General features: G+C 44.1%; 1 protein-coding gene across 3 annotated transcripts in view; it reads left to right on the top strand.

The window, feature by feature from the left end:
* Window positions 1-19,258, top strand: part of LOC110495463 (interleukin-1 receptor accessory protein-like 1) — a 413,831-nt gene that overhangs the window by 194,944 nt on the left and 199,629 nt on the right. For all 3 annotated transcript variants that reach the window (XM_036982526.1, XM_036982528.1, XM_036982527.1), the window contains exon 3: window positions 939-1,218. In XM_036982526.1, coding sequence (XP_036838421.1) covers window positions 939-1,218 — 280 coding nt within the window. The remainder of the gene's footprint in view (window positions 1-938; window positions 1,219-19,258) is intronic.

Below are 19,258 nucleotides of genomic sequence, written 5' to 3' on the forward strand. Positions count from 1 at the left end.
TGTGTACGCTGAGATATTCTCTTGTTTTCTATTGCAGTTTAATGTGAATGAGTGTCCTGTGTTGTCCATTAGGATGGAAGTGGATGGCTCTGACAACTGGGCCTGTATGTAATCATTATGTTAGATTGATGTTAAAGAGTCTATAATACAGACTAATACATCTGGATGTAGTATGTGTGCATGTCTGGTGAGAGGATGAATTATGCTCTGGGAAGTCTAACATTGTTATACAATAAGGGTAATATGGCTGAAAATGCTTCATACTGTTTAAATACAGAGGTGCTACTTTTTAGTAGTGAGTTTCTCAGAGGACAGCGCCTCCACGGTCTGGTGGTAATGCCATCCATGTGTTTGGACTTTACACCCCTGTCTGTCAACTGCCGTGTGCGCCTGGCTCCTCGTCCTCGTTCCGGGTGTGCGTGGTCGTGTGTTTACTCCCGACTCTGCCCTCCCATTGGCTCTCGCTGCCCCGGCTCTGACTAGGTCACAGCTGGTGCTAGTGCTCTGGCACGGCTGGGTGAGCAGACAGCTGTAGGCCCCGGCAACCACAGCTACTACTCTATCCTCTTCTTTTATGTGTTCCATTCTGTCTACATCTTTTCTACTGTTCCTGTGTGGTGGAAATAGCTTAGAGAGGGGGTGATAGGTTGGAAGTGTTGTCACTTTGAGATGAAAATGCTACTGTAAACAATTGTTACAATTATTACTTCCTGATTCATGATGGTCAAATCAATACTGGCAATGCACATAGAGACTTAACTAAGGCCAGTCATTTATTTGACTCTGATCCCACTTCCCAGCGCCAAATACCATTTAAATGATCAGCATATTTCAGCTTGTTTTCCTGTGTAAGGAAACAAATGTGCTTATATAGTGTCATTAGAACACTTTTATGACAGTCCTATTAATCTACCTTTCCCTCTCTCCTTTCTCCTCAGTGGACGACTGCACGGATTGGTCAGTGGACTACTTGAAATACAAAGTGCTTTTGGGGGAACCGGTGCGGATTAAATGTGCTTTATTCTATGGATACATCAGAGCGAACTACACCCACTCCCAGAGTGTGGGACTAAGCCTTATGTGGTATAAAAGTACAGGACACGGAGACTTTGAGGAGCCTATCTCTTTCGACGGCATCAGAATGAACAAGGAGGAGGACGCTATCTGGTTTAGACCCACCGAGCTCCAAGACGTTGGACACTATTCCTGTGTATTGAGGTCAGTTGTTCTGTTATGTTCCTGTGTATTGAGGTCAGTTGTTCTGTTATGTTCCTGTGTATTGAGGTCAGGTGTTCTGTTATATCTAGTCAACCTAGAGCAATTTAGTGCTATTAAATATAACTGCTATCTTATCTGATAGTTGTTGAAGTGCATTGTGGAAATTGGTTATCTTCCTTCCAAAATGGCTGGGTTTCTGTACCTATCCTATTCCTGGTTGTTTACATAGCAGTTGTAGGTAAACGAGTGGGGGAGAGGAGTTTCTGCAACCTATGCACATAAATCAAGCTGCTTTAAAGTCCTCCCCTGCAGATTACTAATGAATTCTCTAATCCCCAGCCAGAAGAGAGTTGGACCTGGGTCCACACTGTTAGAGGCCCTCCCTCACTTAACATGCTTAACTGTTTTTGTTTTTTTTCCTCCGGGGGACAATAAGGTATTAAGTGTCATTGGCAGACCCATAACTCTTAGGCTTCTCAACTCCTGTTCTTTAACGCAGCTATGGAGTCTGGAGCGAGGGAGGAAAGATATGAAGATGGACAGTTATTCACAGCTGAGGTGGTGGTGGAGGACAAGAGAGGTGTAGAGAGACAGAAAAGGAGAGATAATGTACCTCCTCCCCTTGTCGAATAAAAACACCCGTCGGAGGACAACATTATAATTTATGAGTTCCATAATGTTGTAAAGTTTCTGGCTTCCTAGGTCATATTGATAGAAGAGAGGGTTTCATTCCTGTAAAGATTGTTCGTACCCAGGTGAGTGGGAAGGTCAGAGCAGGTGTCTTGACTTAGAAGACCATAACAACCTGCATTTTAAGCTCAGAAACACTGCTTGGCTCAACTGGGAGAGGAACCATTGTCTAGCCAACATATTCTTTCAGAGCCACTCCTTTCTCCAAACACTGTAAAACCTGATGAATGGTTTCCCCACAACATTGGAAAGATTGTGGAAGCTCATGAAAATCAAGTTGTTTCTGTGTTTTGATTGAGCTGTCCCTTTAATAAAGGCTTTGAGGTCTATAAAAAAACTCCCCATGCTGTGTTTGCCCTGGTTCTGCCTGCCACACACACATACCCACATACACCACTAGCACAGTCAGTGTGACCTCTCTTCTTCTTAACCTCAATTCAGCTGAGAGAATTTGCCCTGCCGTTCAGCAGCGGTAACACTTGCATTGCTCTAGCTAACCGCCCCTTTGCAGCGCAGCCAGGGAGCATGGCTCAGAGAGTTAACACAGGCAGGCAGTTAGCCAGGGAGTATGGCTCAGAGAGTTAACACAGACAGGCAGTTAGCCAGCGAGCATGGCTCAGAGAGTGAACACAGGCAGGCAGTTAGCCAGGGAGCATGGCTCAGAGAGTGAACACAGGCAGGCAGTTAGCCAGGGAGCATGGCTCAGAGAGTGAACACAGGCAGGCAGTTAGCCAGGGAGCATGGCTCAGAGAGTGAACACAGGCAGGCAGTTAGCCAGGGAGCATGGCTCAGAGAGTGAACACAGGCAGGCAGTTAGCCAGGGAGCATGGCTCAGAGAGTTAACACAGGCAGGCAGTTAGCCAGGGAGCATGGCTCAGAGAGTGAACACAGGCAGGCAGTTAGCCAGGGAGCATGGCTCAGAGAGTTAACACAGGCAGGCAGTTAGCCAGGGAGCATGGCTCAGAGAGTGAACACAGGCAGGCAGTCAGCCAGCGAGCATGGCTCAGAGAGTGAACACAGGTAGGGAGTCAGCCAGTGAGCATGGCTCAGAGAGTTAACACAGGCAGGCAGTCAGCTAGCGAGCATGGCTCAGAGAGTGAACACAGGCAGGCAGTCAGCCAGCGAGCATGGTTCAGAGAGTTAACACAGGCAGGCAGTCAGCCAGTGAGCAGCTCCAATCCCCCTTCTACCATGATTCTCTATTCTATTCAGTGCTGCGCTAGGTTGTGTAGCCGATGCCTGAGGAGGAACACGATCACTCACCGTGGGGTTATTGTGTAATCAGGCCGAAATTGTCGAGCCAGGAGATTTGATTTGGATGAGTGTGTTGCTTTGTAGCTAGTCACAACTGTTTACACCAATTAGGGGCAACACTCACTCTGCTATAATCATAAGAAATAATCCCATTGTTATGTTCTTTGCCCCTGCCTGCCGTCAACCTTTACCAATCTCCAGGTCCGTAGGAATCGTCCGAAGAGGAAAGAGGTTCTTCTCTAGGGTTTGGACAAGATGCTTCTGGATGCAGTCCCACTGGTTTTAATTCCATCAATGTGCTTTAATTGAATTGTTCAAATGAAGAATTTATGTTATTGATTGGCTGGAGAGTGCACATACCTTATCGTTGCTGTCTGATTAAAACCTCTTCTCTCCAAAACAGAAACTGTTCTGGAAATATTTTCCCGTTAACTAAAATACATTTTCTTGGTCTGAGAGTCATGACTGTCCTTACTCCACTCCCTGACTGTTTTACCACAACTGCTATGTAAACAACCAGGCCTAGGATAGGTACTGAAACCCAGCCATGTTGGGAGGCAGATAGCCGATTCCCACACCGCACTTTAAAAAAACGACCAAATATCACTTTTATTTAATAGCACTAAATTGCGTTTCACAGCTCTACAGATATAGGACCTTAATTTGATCCAGAGGACATTGAGGGGTGTTACTGGTTTTAAAAAAGTATAATATGAACATTTGCATAAAATGGAGTTACAAGGTTTTTAACCGACAGTGACATTATGTTTCCCAGGTAGAAATCCTTGGCTCTCAAACATGGCATGTGTGTTTCTGTGAGATGTATCCTCACATTGCCCTCCCTGTGATGAGGCAGATTTAGTTCCCTTCCATATGTTGGACATACAGAAACATGTTATCTCCCATAATTAATCTGGAGGATTCATTTAGTCCAAATCTCTTACCAACTACGTTACATGCCAACATACTGCCACGCTCCATGCTTTTCTGATCAACAGATTGACTTCTGAAACATATTATTAACACTAGACATTAACATCGGAATATCTCTGACATTTTAGTATCTGTCGGAAGTTTGCCATTTTAGTCGTACAATGAACAGAAAACGGAAAAAGAAGGTTTGCAATTGAACAAGCCTTTTCTTTTTTTCTGTAGCTATCCCTAAAGAGAACATTTCACTGGGTTGCTTTCCAAGTCAATAAACGTTACACTTCCTTGTCACGTTGCATTGCTGCTGTCTGGCTGTGCAGCCTGTGGTAGTGAAAAGAGAAAACGTGTTACAGTATTGTGTATTAATAATTATATAGTAATAACTTATTAACCTCTTCGGTTAAGGACGTCTTTTCTTGAATGGCTCATTAGTTCGCTTCATTGTAGGTCGTTTTTAGTGGAGAGCAAAGTGTCTGCCAGTTAGAGCTGGGAAAACCTACTGTACCTTAAAGAGAGAGAAATCCCATGTCTGTAGGGGCCTATACAAAACTTCCTCTGTTTCAGGTTCAATACTTCAATGGAAATGTTCTTAAATGTATAGAACTGCTGTATATAGAATCAACCTGTAATTTGGCTTAGACTTAAAATCACCCTTTGATTCTGAGAGATATTCCTTTCAGTGTTTATCTATTCAACACATCACTGTCCCCAAATGACACCAATCCCAGACACATTATACACACTTTTAAACCCCTCACCATTTCTCATTAAGTTACCCTCTGCTGTACAATATTGTGGTAGATATTGTTGCTGTGTTGACACACGTAGTAAAATATGGAAATGGAATGAACAGATCCCAACAATAGCGTACACTGTCATTATGGAGATATGACTTATAATTCCTCCCCTCTTTTCGGGCCCAATCATCACAACACTACAGCAGAATCCCAGGATGCGCTCCTTTGGACTCAGCTTTGCATTTTCCTATGTAGCAAGGCCCTCGCATATGTTAACATATTGAATTTGGATTAGGCAGTGGGCACAGTGAGGGAGACAAAAGAGGAACGTTGTGGCTGTAGAGAGAAAGAGATTAGGATCAGGGTCTTTGAGCAGAGCATGGAATGAGTCTTACTTCCAAAAGTCACTATCACACTTTAATCTGTGTTGCTACAGCCTTTCATTTCTCTCTTACCCTCTGGGTGGTTTTCTTCACCAACATTTTCATTTTCATCTTTTCATTTCAGGGCAAACGCTGTTACTTTGATTTTTAGAAACGCTGTATGTATTATTATGTCAAGTGGATGAAGCCTGTCAGTCATGTATGTACAGTATACATCTAGCCTTTTCACAAGATGTCAGTGGAGAGTGTATGATAGAACACTAATAATGAGGCAGATATACGCATGTTGTTTTAGTCCTTCAGAACACACATGTAGCGATCCAATGACCCCAAAAACCTTTCAACCCTTATTTCCCTCCCCCTCAGTGTCCCCATAACCTTTCAACCCTTATCTTTCTCCCCTCAGTGTCCCCACAACCTTTAAAACCTTATCTTTCTCCCCTCAGTGTCCCCACAACCTTTCAACCCTTATCTCTCTCCCCTCAGTGTCCCCACAACCTTTCAAACCTTATCTTTCTCCCCTCAGTGTCCCCACAACCTTTCAACCCTTATCTCTCTCCCCTCAGTGTCCACATAACCTTTCAAACCTTATCTTTCTCCCCTCAGTGTCCCCACAACCTTTCAAACCTTATCTTTCTCCCCTCAGTGTCCCCACAACCTTTCAACCCTTATTTCCCTCCCCCTCAGTGTCCCCACAACCTTTCAAACCTTATCTTTCTCCCCTCAGTGTCCCCACAACCTTTCAACCCTTATTTCCCTCCCCCTCAGTGTCCCCACAACCTTTCAACCCTTATCTTTCTCCCCTCAGTGTCCCCATAACCTTTCAACCCTTATTTCCCTCCCCCTCAGTGTCCCCACAACCTTTCAACCCTTATCTTTCTCCCCTCAGTGTCCCCATAACCTTTCAACCCTTATCTTTCTCCCCTGTGTCCCCACAACCTTTCAACCCTTATTTCCCTCCCCCTCAGTGTCCCCACAACCTTTCAAACCTTATCTTTCTCCCCTCAGTGTCCCCACAACCTTTCAAACCTTATCTTTCTCCCCTCAGTGTCCCCATAACCTTTCAACCCTTATCTCTCTCCCCTCAGTGTCCCCATAACCTTTCAACCCTTATCTTTCTCCCCTCAGTGTCCCCACAACCTTTCAACCCTTATTTCCCTCCCCCTCAGTGTCCCCACAACCTTTCAAACCTTATCTTTCTCCCCTCAGTGTCCCCACAACCTTTCAAACCTTATCTTTCTCCCCTCAGTGTCCCCACAACCTTTCAACCCTTATCTTTCTCCCCTCAGTGTCCCCACAACCTTTCAACCCTTATCTTTCTCCCCCTCAGTGACCACACAACCTTTAAACCCTCATCCCTATTCCCCTCGGTGACCCCACAACCCTTCAACCCTTATCTTTCTCCCCTCAGTGTCCCCATAACCTTTCAACCCTTATCTCTCTCCCCCTCAGTGACCACACAACCTTTAAACCCTCATCCCTATTCCCCTCGGTGACCCCACAACCCTTCAACCCTCACCTCTCTCCCCCGCAGTCTCTATCTCCATCTCTCTCCCCCTCTCAATCTCTCTCCGTCTCTCTCCTGCCGATCTCTCTAATAGTATATCTTCCTTCTCTTCCACTGTGTTGCTGCTCTATATGATGTTAAACTGTCTATTCTAGGTATGCCTTGAGTGGTTCTGTGTGTGTGTGTGTGTGTGTGTGTGTGTGTGTGTGTGTGTGTGTGTGTGTGTGTGTGTGTCTGTGTGTGTGTGTGTGTGCGTGCATGCGTGTGTGTGTATTCAGCCCATGATGCATATGCTCGGCTGCACTAAGAGAAGTCAGAGGGCACCAATGTAAAAAGAAAAAGGGGCCCTCCAGGTGGCTGTGCTGTGCTCAGAGCCTACCGCTGACAGAGACGTAATGTGTCTTCAATCTGTGTGTGAAATCAGCTCTAATTCAGCCATATGATAGGGGAAAAAAGACCATGCAGCCAGGCAGGCAGCACACGTTAACCAGTGAGGATCAGGAGACACATTAACCAGGGAGGACCAGGAGACACGTTAACCAGGGAGCACCAGGAGACACATTAACCAGGGTGGACCAGGAGACACGTTAACCAGGGAGGACCAGGAGACACGTTAACCAGGGAGCACCAGGAGACACGTTAACCAGGGAGCACCAGGAGACACGTTAACCAGGGAGGACCAGGAGACACGTTAACCAGGGAGCACCAGGAGACACGTTAACCAGGAAGGACCAGGAGACATGTTAACCAGGGAGGATCAGGAGACATGTTCCGGGATTACTCCAATGGCATTGAGGAGTACATCACATCTATCATTGGCTTCATCATTAAGTGCAATCTATGCAATCATCCAAACAGTGACCGTATGTACATACCCCAACCAGAAGCCATGAATTGCAGGCTAGAGCTGCCACTTTCAAGGAGTGGGACTCTAACCCGGAAGCTTAAAAGAAATCCCGCTATGCCCTCCTACGAACCATCAAACAGGCAAAGCGTCAATACAGGACTAAGATTGAATCGTACTACACCTGCTCTGACGCTTGTCGGATGTGGTAAACCAATACAGACTACAAAGGGAAGCACAGCCGAGAGCTGCCCAGTGACACGAGCCTACCGGACGAGCTAAACTACTTCTAAGCTCGCTTCGAGGCAAATAACACTGAAACATGCATGAGAGCACCATCTGTACCGATGCTGTGTGATCACGCTCTCCGAAGCCAATGTGAGTAAGACCTTTATACAGGTCAATATTCACAAGGCCGCAGGGCCAGATGGATTACCAGGACATGTACTGCGAGCATGCGCTGACCAACTAGCAAGTGTCTTCACTGACATTTTCAACCTCTCCCTGTCCGTGTCTGTAATACCAACATGTTTTAAGCAGACCACCATAATGCCTGTGCCCATGAACACTAAGGTAACCTGCCTAAATGACTACTGACCTGTAGCACTCACGTCTGTAGCCGTGAAGTGCTTTGAAAGGCTGGTCATGACTCACATCAAAACCATCATCCCAGAAACCCTAGACCCACTCCAATTTGCATAACACCCCAACAGATCCACAGATGATGCAGTCTCTATTGCACTCCACACTGCCCTTTCCCACCTGGACAAAAGGAACACCTATGTGAGAATGCTATTCATTGACTACAGCTCATCGTTCTACACCATAGTGCCCTCAAAGCTCATCACTAAGCTAAGGACCCTGGGACTAAACACCTCCCTCTGCAACTGGATCCTGGACTTCCTGACGGGCCACCCCCAGTTGGTAAGGGTAGGTAACAACACTTCCGCCACTCTGATCCTTAACATGGGGGCCCCTCATGGGTGCGTGCTCAGCCCCCTTCTGTACTCCCTGTTCTCAGCCCCCTTCTGTACTCCCCCTTCTGTACTCGCTGTTCACTCATGACTGCACGGCCAAGCATGACTCCAACACCATCATTAAATTTGCCGATGACACAACAGTATGATGACATAACCTGATCACCGACAACAACGAGACATCCTATAGGGAGGTGGTCAGAGACCTGGTCGTGTGGTGCCAGGACAACAACCTCTCCCTCAACGTGATCAAGACTAAGGAGATGATTGTGAACTACAGGAAAAAAAGGACCGAGCACGTCCCCCATTCTCATTGAGAGGGCTGCAGTGGAGCAGGTTGAAAGCCTCAAGTTCCTTGGTGTCCACATCACCAACAAACTAACATGGTCCGAGCACACCATGACAGTCGTGAAGCAGGCACGACAAAACCTATTCCCCCTCAGGAGAATGAAAATATTTGGCATGGTCCTCAGATCCTCAAAGGTTCTACAGCTGCACCATTGAGAGCATCCTGACAGGTTGCATCACTGCCTGGTATGGCAACTACTCGGCCTCCGACCGCAAGGCACTACAGAGGGTAGTGAGAACGGCCCAGTACATCACTGGGGCCAAGCTTCCTGCCATCCAGCACCTCTATACCAGGCGGTGTCAGAGGAAGGCCCTAAAAATTGTCAAAGACTCCAGCCACCCTAGTCATAGACTGTTCTCTCTGCTACCGTACGGCAAGCGGTACTGGAGTACCAAGTCTAGGTCCAAGAGGCTTCTAAACAGCTTCTACCCCCAAGCTAGTCAAATGGCTACCCAGATTATTTGCATTGTCCCCCTCCCCCCTCCCCTCTCCACTCCACTGCCACTCTCTATTGTCATCTATGAATAGTCACTTTAATTACCTACATGTACATACTACCTCAACTAACCTGTGCCCCCCGCACATTGACTCTGTACCGACACCCCCCTTTATATATTGTTATTTTTTACTGCTGCTCTTTAATTACTTGTTACTTTTATCTCTTATTCTTATCTGTATTTTTTAAAACTGCACTGTTGGTAAGTTAGCATTTCACTGTAAGGTCCTGTTGTATTCCTGTGACTAATAAAATTTGATTTGATTTGGTATGCTAATGCGAGCAAACAGAGAAATGTCACAGAGCCACATGAGGGAATAGTTCAGGGGGAATCCGCAGTTAGCAGTTGGCTGTTCACATGCATTCAGGGCCTTCGTGTTATTAATGGTGTCAAGGCATGTCCTGTCCTACCATGCCTTGGCTGTCACCAGAGGAAGGAGAGACTGGATTAGTATTCCACTGCAGGGCCCAGCTGGTGATCTCTCAGTCAAATGGGACGTCCAGAGACACTCCGTCACTCTGCCACCAGTCAAGCCCTGTCCCATTGATCCAGCCCCGCCGTCACAGCCAATCAGAGCCAGAGACTAAGGAGGGAGGGGGGACTGGAGGGGGAGGTGAGGTGGAGTGTATGATGTATTCTAGACTGTGTTTGTGTTATGTCTACCTGGCAGGCACCTGGCTGTTGTCTGTGTGAGGCTGGAAGATGAGTGAGTGTGTGGAGACAGAATTACCTCTTGGTGGTAAATGCTTTCTAGTAACAAATGGTAGCCTTCTCTCTCTGCCCTTTGGTGAGGAAAACATACGTACACACACACACACATGCACACACACACACACACGCGCACACACACACACGCACATGCACACACATTCCCAATTTCAATGTATTACCTTGCTCCTACTAGACAGGGGACACCTCATGTTATGGCCTTGAGTGTGATGTGAGAAATGTTTTATTAATTAATTCGCTATGAATTATGGAATCTTCATACTATTTAAACTCATCAGAGAATACATGGTCCATTAAAAAGGATGATGAAGTACATTGTTAGGCAAATTAGAGTCATTTATTTTATCTTGAGGAAGCAGTGAACTATAGTTTTTTGGAATGACACAGGTGTAAAGGTTTTGTCTAGGAAGTAAAAACGAAATTCCACTGTGTCTGAAAGACATTCATGGTACCACAAAGTGATCCTTTCAACTGTGGCACCGCATATATTGTGTGACCATTTTACAGAACGATTACTGTGTAATATTGAGGTTTTGCCCTCTGTTTAATATCTGCCACTCGACAGTAACGATGCATTGACGGTGAGCTATTACACAAATATACGTCCTAATACTTCAGCCAGCCACTTGTGTGCTTTTTGTGAGGTTTCCCAAGGCCTCTCTCAGGGTGCTTCCCAAATAACACTCTATCCCCTATATAGTGCACGAGCCCTGGTCAAAAGTAGTACACCATATAGGTAACAGGGTACCATTTGGGATGCACACTCGATGTGATTGGAATAGGATTTAATCCAGCGGATGCATGTGTTAAGGTCTGCATCAATCTGTTAGACACTCTTCATGCTTTTGCTGATTGGAGATTTGTCCTGTGCTCTTGCCTCAGTTCCATTTGATTAAGCCTGAAGCCTGAATCCCAGAGGCTGCATGCGGGAGGAAATCTGAGGCTGTGATTGGCTGAGGAGATGGGTGGAGTTACCGGTCAGCTACTGGGTGATGCCACATCCTCACCTGTCACAATCGTGTGTCCTCGCACGGCTACCCAGGACAATTCTTTTGAAAGGTCATGTTACTAATTTCTCAAATGGAAATTTGCCCCTGTACCTCACTGGGCCAATTGTGCGCCGCCCTATGGGACTCCCAATCACGACCGGTTGTGATACAGCCTGGATTCAAACCAGGGTGTCTCTAACACTCGGGAGCCCAAACACATGACACATGAAACATATGAAAACCACGTTTGACTCCGTTCCATTTATTCCATTCCTCCCACCAGCCTCCACTGCAGTGAACATTTGACATGAGTGTATGGTAGATATTATTAGTATATTGTAATATTACAAAATTACTCTGGAATTTTTTATGTTCTACCTGATAATTAATTTCCCTCACCTGTTGTCCCATGTCTAAATCAATCCCTGATTAGAGAGGAAGAATGAAAAAATGGAGTGGAACTGGCTTCTTGGTCCAGAGTTGAGTTTGAAGGGAATCTCCTATCTGATATCGTTTTTTTGTTGTTGTTGCGACGTTTAGATTCTGTTTGAAATGAAAGCGCTATATACAATAAATCTATTATTATTATTATTATCTGCACTATGCCTCCCAAGCCAAGTAGGCAGGCTGAGAGAAAGGCATCAAACTAGACTTGGACCAGCGGTATCTGATAGTAGAGACACTGACCTTCTCTCGTCATATCAGATGGGGTTTTTATCTGCCAGACAAAATGTCAGAATGCACTTTCTTCCTCAGCAGAATCCAATTGACACTGCCTCCCTCCCCCATCCTCACCCTCTTCCCATCCCTCCATCGCAGCCCCCTATTCACAAACGCTAGAACTCTGAGCGAGACAACCCCTATACTACAGCTGTCACTCAAGGGAGGAGAAGCATAACATGAACAGGTTATTCAGACGTTTGGAAAAAAGAGAGAATCAAAGTGGTTTGGAACTTGGAACTTTAAAGAGGAACTTTGACCATTTTACTCTCTCATTGAATTATGTCTGTACCAAACGGATATAGGCCTACTCAGTGTATAGGTTTTAGTATGCATGATATTTCTGAGTGGCCATACATTTTGCCCGTAGACTTTGGGAAGACAAATGAATAAAGCCACGGTAAAATGAAAGAGACAAATTGTTTCATAAAGTTATGGAATCTAGTTGAAAATACAGGGTTGGGTGAAATGATTTCCCTCAAGGCGCCGTTCACTGAGGGATTAGAGACTGGGTAATAGAGCAGGACAGACCACTGCATGTTAAAGGTAACAGCACAGCTAGAGTTAGGACAGCCAAGGCACTGCCAAAAGCTCTCAGTCAGATGGATTGGAGTTCTCCATCACACCTGGGATGAAAAACGACAACTTTGCATAAGATGTGCAGATAAAGAAAATTAAGGCGTGGTGACTAAAGTAGTTCATTCAGGTGCTGTATAACCAGTCACATAATGAAGGCGTGGTGACTAAAGTAGTTCATTCAGGTGCTGTATAACCAGTCACATAATGAAGGTGTGGTGACTAAAGTAGTTCATTGAGGTGCTGTATAACCAGTCACATAATGAAGGTGTGGTGACTAAAGTAGTTCATTCAGGTGCTGTATAACCAGTCACATAATGAAGGTGTGGTGACTAAAGTAGTTCATTGAGGTGCTGTATAACCAGTCACATACTGAAGGTGTGGTGACTAAAGTAGTTCATTCAGGTGCTGTATAACCAGTCACATAATGAAGGTGTGGTGACTAAAGTAGTTCATTCAGGTGCTGTATAACCAGTCACATAATGAAGGTGTGGTGACTAAAGTAGATCATTGAGGTGCTGTATAACCAGTCACATAATGAAGGTGTGGTGACTAAAGTAGTTCATTCAGGTGCTGTATAACCAGTCACATAATGAAGGTGTGGTGACTAAAGTAGTTCATTCAGGTGCTGTATAACCAGTCACATAATGAAGGTGTGGTGACTAAAGTAGATCATTCAGGTGCTGTATAACCAGTCACATAATGAAGGTGTGGTGACTAAAGTAGTTCATTCAGGTGCTGTATAACCAGTCACATAATGAAGGTGTGGTGACTAAAGTAGTTCATTCGGGTGCTGTATAACCAGTCACATACTGAAGGCGTGGTGACTAAAGTAGTTCATTGAGGTGCTGTATAACCAGTCACATACTGAAGGTGTGGTGACTAAAGTAGTTCATTCAGGTGCTGTATAACCAGTCACATAATGAAGGTGTGTTGACTAAAGTAGTTCATTCAGGTAATGTATAACCAGTCACATACTGAAGGTGTGGTGACTAAAGTAGTTCATTGAGGTGCTGTATAACCAGTCACATACTGAAGGTGTGGTGACTAAAGTAGTTCATTGAGGTGCTGTATAACCAGTCACATAATGAAGGTGTGGTGACTAAAGTAGTTCATTCAGGTGCTGTATAACCAGTCACATACTGAAGGTGTGGTGACTAAAGTAGTTCATTGAGGTGCTGTATAACCAGTCACATAATGAGACGTGGTGACTAAAGCAGTTCATTCAGGTGCTGTATAACCAGTCACATAATGAAGGTGTGGTGACTAAAGTAGTTCATTCAGGTGCTGTATAACCAGTCACATAATGAAGGTGTGGTGACTAAAGTAGATCATTCAGGTGCTGTATAACCAGTCACATAATGAAGGTGTGGTGACTAAAGTAGTTCATTGAGGTGCTGTATAACCAGTCACATAATGAAGGTGTGGTGACTAAAGTAGTTCATTGAGGTGCTGTATAACCAGTCACATAATGAAGGTGTGGTGACTAAAGTAGTTCATTGAGGTGCTGTATAACCAGTCACTTAATGAAGGTGTGGTGACTAAAGTAGTTCATTGAGGTGCTGTATAACCAGTCACATAATGAAGGTGTGGTGACTAAAGTAGTTCATCCAGGTGCTGTATAACCAGTCACATAATGAAGGTGTGGTGACTAAAGTAGATCATTCAGGTGCTGTATAACCAGTCACATAATGAAGGTGTGTTGACTAAAGTAGTTCATTCAGGTGCTGTATGACCAGTCACAAAATGAATGTGTGATGTCTAAAGTAGTTCATTCAGGTGCTGTATAACCAGTCACATAATGAATGTGTGATGTCTAAAGTAGTTCATTCAGGTGCTGTATAACCAGTCACATAATGAATGTGTGATGTCTAAAGTAGTTCATTCAGGTGCTGTATAACCAGTCACATAATGAAGGTGTGGTGACTAAAGTAGATCATTCAGGTGCTGTATAACCAGTCACATAATGAAGGTGTGGTGACTAAAGTAGTTCATTGAGGTGCTGTATAACCAGTCACATAATGAAGGTGTGGTGACTAAAGTAGTTCATTGAGGTGCTGTATAACCAGTCACATAATGAAGGTGTGGTGACTAAAGTAGTTCATTGAGGTGCTGTATAACCAGTCACTTAATGAAGGTGTGGTGACTAAAGTAGTTAATTGAGGTGCTGTATAACCAGTCACATAATGAAGGTGTGGTGACTAAAGTAGTTCATCCAGGTGCTGTATAACCAGTCACATAATGAAGGTGTGGTGACTAAAGTAGATCATTCAGGTGCTGTATAACCAGTCACATAATGAAGGTGTGTTGACTAAAGTAGTTCATTCAGGTGCTGTATGACCAGTCACAAAATGAATGTGTGATGTCTAAAGTAGTTCATTCAGGTGCTGTATAACCAGTCACATAATGAATGTGTGATGTCTAAAGTAGTTCATTCAGGTGCTGTATAACCAGTCACATAATGAATGTGTGATGTCTAAAGTAGTTCATTCAGGTGCTGTATAACCAGTCACATACTGAATGTGTGGTGACTAAAGTAGTTAATTGAGGTGCTGTATAACCAGTCACATAATGAATGTGTGATGTCTAAAGTAGTTCATTCAGGTGCTGTATAACCAGTCACATAATGAAGGTGTGGTGTCTAAAGTAGTTCATTCAGGTGCTGTATAACCAGTCACATAATGAAGGTGTGGTGACTAAAGTAGTTCATTGAGGTGCTGTATAACCAGTCACATAATGAAGGTGTGGTGACTAAAGTAGTTCATTCAGGTGCTGTATAACCAGTCACATAATGAATGTGTGATGTCTAAAGTAGTTCATTCAGGTGCTGTATAACCAGTCACATAATGAAGGTGTGGTGACTAAAGTAGTTAATTGAGGTGCTGTATAACCAGTCACATAATGAAGGTGTGGTGACTAAAGTAGTTCATTCAGGTGCTGTATAACCAGTCACATAATGAATGTGTGATGTCTAAAGTAGTTCATTCAGGTGCTGTATAACCAGTCACATAATGAAGGTGTGGTGTCTAAAGTAGTTCATTCAGGTGCTGTATAACCAGTCACATAATGAAGGTGTGGTGACTAAAGTAGTTCATTCAGGTGCTGTATAACCAGTCACATAATGAATGTGTGATGTCTAAAGTAGTTAATTCAGGTGCTGTATAACCAGTCACATAATGAAGGTGTGGTGACTAAAGTAGTTCATTCAGGTGCTGTATAACCAGTCACATAATGAATGTGTGATGTCTAAAGTAGTTCATTCAGGTGCTGTATAACCAGTCACATAATGAAGGTGTGGTGACTAAAGTAGTTAATTGAGGTGCTGTATAACCAGTCACATAATGAAGGTGTGGTGACTAAAGTAGTTAATTGAGGTGCTGTATAACCAGTCACATAATGAAGGTGTGGTGACTAAAGTAGTTAATTGAGGTGCTGTATAACCAGTCACATAATGAATGTGTGATGTCTAAAGTAGTTCATTCAGGTGCTGTATAACCAGTCACATAATGAAGGTGTGGTGTCTAAAGTAGTTCATTCAGGTGCTGTATAACCAGTCACATAATGAAGATGTGGTGACTAAAGTAGTTCATTCAGGTGCTGTATAACCAGTCACATAATGAATGTGTGATGTCTAAAGTAGTTCATTCAGGTGCTGTATAACCAGTCACATAATGAAGGTGTGGTGTCTAAAGTAGTTCATTCAGGTGCTGTATAACCAGTCACATAATGAATGCGTGGTAACTAAAGTAGTTAATTGAGGTGCTGTATAACCAGTCAGATATTGAATGTGTGTTGACTAAAGTAGTTAATTGAGGTGCTGTATAACCAGTCACATAATGAATGTGTGGTGACTAAAGTAGTTAATTGAGGTGCTGTATAACCAGTCACATAATGAATGTGTGTTGACTAAAGTAGTTAATTGAGGTGCTGTATAACCAGTCACATAATGAATGTGTGGTGACTAAAGTAGTTAATTGAGGTGCTGTATAACCAGTCACATAATGAATGTGTGTTGACTAAAGTAGTTAATTGAGGTGCTGTATAACCAGTCACATAATGAATGTGTGGTGACTAAAGTAGTTCATTCAGGTGCTGTATAACCAGTCACATAATGAATGTGTGTTGACTAAAGTAGTTAATTGAGGTGCTGTATAACCAGTCACATAATGAAGGTGTGGTGACTAAAGTAGTTCATTGAGGTGCTGTATAACCAGTCACATAATGAAGGTGTGGTGACTAAAGTAGTTCATTGAGGTGCTGTATAACCAGTCACATAATGAAGGTGTGGTGACTAAAGTAGTTCATTGAGGTGCTGTATAACCAGTCACTTAATGAAGGTGTGGTGACTAAAGTAGTTCATTGAGGTGCTGTATAACCAGTCACATAATGAATGTGTGGTGACTAAAGTAGTTCATTCAGGTGCTGTATAACCAGTCACATAATGAATGTGTGTTGACTAAAGTAGTTAATTGAGGTGCTGTATAACCAGTCACATACTGAATGTGTGTTGACTAAAGTAGTTAATTGAGGTGCTGTATAACCAGTCACATAATGCTTATGATGCAGCAGAGTTCCCTCTTATCCTCTCTCCCCTACATGGATAACAGATCCTGCATAGAGAGAAAAAACAGGGCTGTGTGTGTGTGTGTGTGTGTGTGTGTGTGTGTGTGTGTGTGTGTGTGTGTGTGTGTGTGTGTGTGTGTGTGCGTGTGCGTGTGCGTGCGCGTGCGCACGCGTGCGTGTGTGTTTGTGTGTTTGGGGGAGAGACATTTAATGACTGCAAAAACACCAGCAAATCAGCTCCAAGTGATTGTAATTTTGGACATTGTGATTGTAATTTTTTTATTCCAAATTATTCCAACGCATTACAGAGAGATATATGTTTTCGTATTCAAATGTAAGCAAGGTTCGGAATGATTATGTTTTAGTCAAGTATTATATCTGTTTGTGCTTCTTGCGGTCCATTTGCAGTCTTCAAATTATTTGTAATTATGTTCTGCCTCCTTGACCATCCACTCAAGAAAAGGTCGTCCCACGGCTGAATCTAGTTGATGATCCCTGGCATAGAAGATCAACATGTCTCTCTCCATAGTCATTTATGGAGACGTGAAATCATCAAACGGCTGAGAAGCTCAACATTTTGGACCTTCTCTCCAGAGACCGAGGCTAAGTGGAGGCCTGTTGGCCCAAAGTGAGGTTTGGGGAGTGGGCAGTTAATCACCTGGCCTCGTGTGCTGACAGATGAGTTATGGAGCAGGCCACAGGTAGAGCCTCAGTCCTCCCACCACTCCTCACCGCCTCCCACCGCAGCACGCCATGCCAACCTGACCTTCGCTTGGGTCATAAATAATGCACTGACCATAAAAGACTGATTATGGGTAATCTGTAGCCCTGGTCTGTCTGGCCACTGGGTGCAGGTTGTCATCAGTGTTGATTTGGCAGCTGCTAGCTGGCTGGTTGTTTGCCGAGCTCTGGACTGAGTTGGGCTAGCGTGCCTCGTGGTGGAGCCTGATGTACCAGCAAGGTCCAGCTAAAGGTCATGGCCCGCTGTCCATGGCACTGGTTTCACCAGTGTGTGAGATTTTGATGTATAGTCCAGTCGAATACAAGCGGGTGTGTTAAGGGTTGAAAGGAGTTTGACAATTGTCCAAGTTATCTTTTTATTGAGTGAAGGGGATTTATTGTAAACATTTGTGACAATGTTTCTACATTATTATTACTTTAAGGTATACCTCTAATGAGAATCAACAAGTGTTCAATTTCCTGCTCTATTAAAGTAGAACTTGCAGATCTTTTAATTAAGAATTCAGTAATGAATTAATCCCACAGGTACCTTGCCATCTGAGGAGAATGGTTTCACATTAATTCTACAGCTTGGAGCTATAGTATCACAGGGAACAGATACTGAGTTAAAGTAGAGGGAATTATGTTCCATCTTTCTCTTCAACCAAAACAAGGGAGATGATGTCATAAATGAGGTTAGGAGAGAATAATTAAGAATGGATGTAATGATTTTGCCAAGTTGATTTTGCCAAGTTGGGCCCTTGGTATCTAATTTTAATTACAATAATGTTTGATTAATAATTTATCAAGCTCCTGAAAAAATCAAATCAAATTTCAAATCAAATTTATTTATATAGCCCTTCGTACATCAGCTGATATCTCAAAGTGCTGTACAGAAACCCAGCCTAAAACCCCAAACAGCAAGCAATGCAGGTGTAGAAGCACGGTGGCTAGGAAAAACTCCCTAGAAAGGCCAAAACCTAGGAAGAAACCTAGAGAGGAACCAGGCTATGTGGGGTGGCCAGTACTCTTTTGGCTGTGCCGGGTGGAGATTATAACAGAACATGGCCAAGATGTTCAAATGTTCATAAATGACCAGCATGGTCCAATAATAATAAGGCAGAACAGTTGAAACTGGAGCAGCAGCACGGCCAGGTGGACTGGGGACGGCAAGGAGTCATCATGCCAGGTAGTCCTGAGGCATGGTCCTAGGGCTCAGGTCCTCAGAGAGAGAGAGAAAGAAAGAGAGAAAGAGAGAATTAGAGAGAGCACACTTAAATTCACACAGGACACCGAATAGGACAGGAGAAGTACTCCAGATATAACAAACTGACCCTAGCCCCCCGACACATACACTACTGCAGCATAAATACTGGAGGCTGAGACAGGAGGGGTCAGGAGACACTGTGGCCCCATCCGAGGACACCCCCGGACAGGGGCAAACAGGAAGGATATAACCCCACCCACTTTGCCAAAGCACAGCCCCCACGCCACTAGAGGGATATCTTCAACCACCAACTTACCATCCGGAGACAAGGCTGAGTATAGCCCACAAAGATCTCCGCCACGGCACAA

The sequence above is a fragment of the Oncorhynchus mykiss genome, chromosome 7, assembly GCF_013265735.2.
Source record: "Oncorhynchus mykiss isolate Arlee chromosome 7, USDA_OmykA_1.1, whole genome shotgun sequence".
Lineage (NCBI taxonomy): Eukaryota > Metazoa > Chordata > Actinopteri > Salmoniformes > Salmonidae > Oncorhynchus > Oncorhynchus mykiss.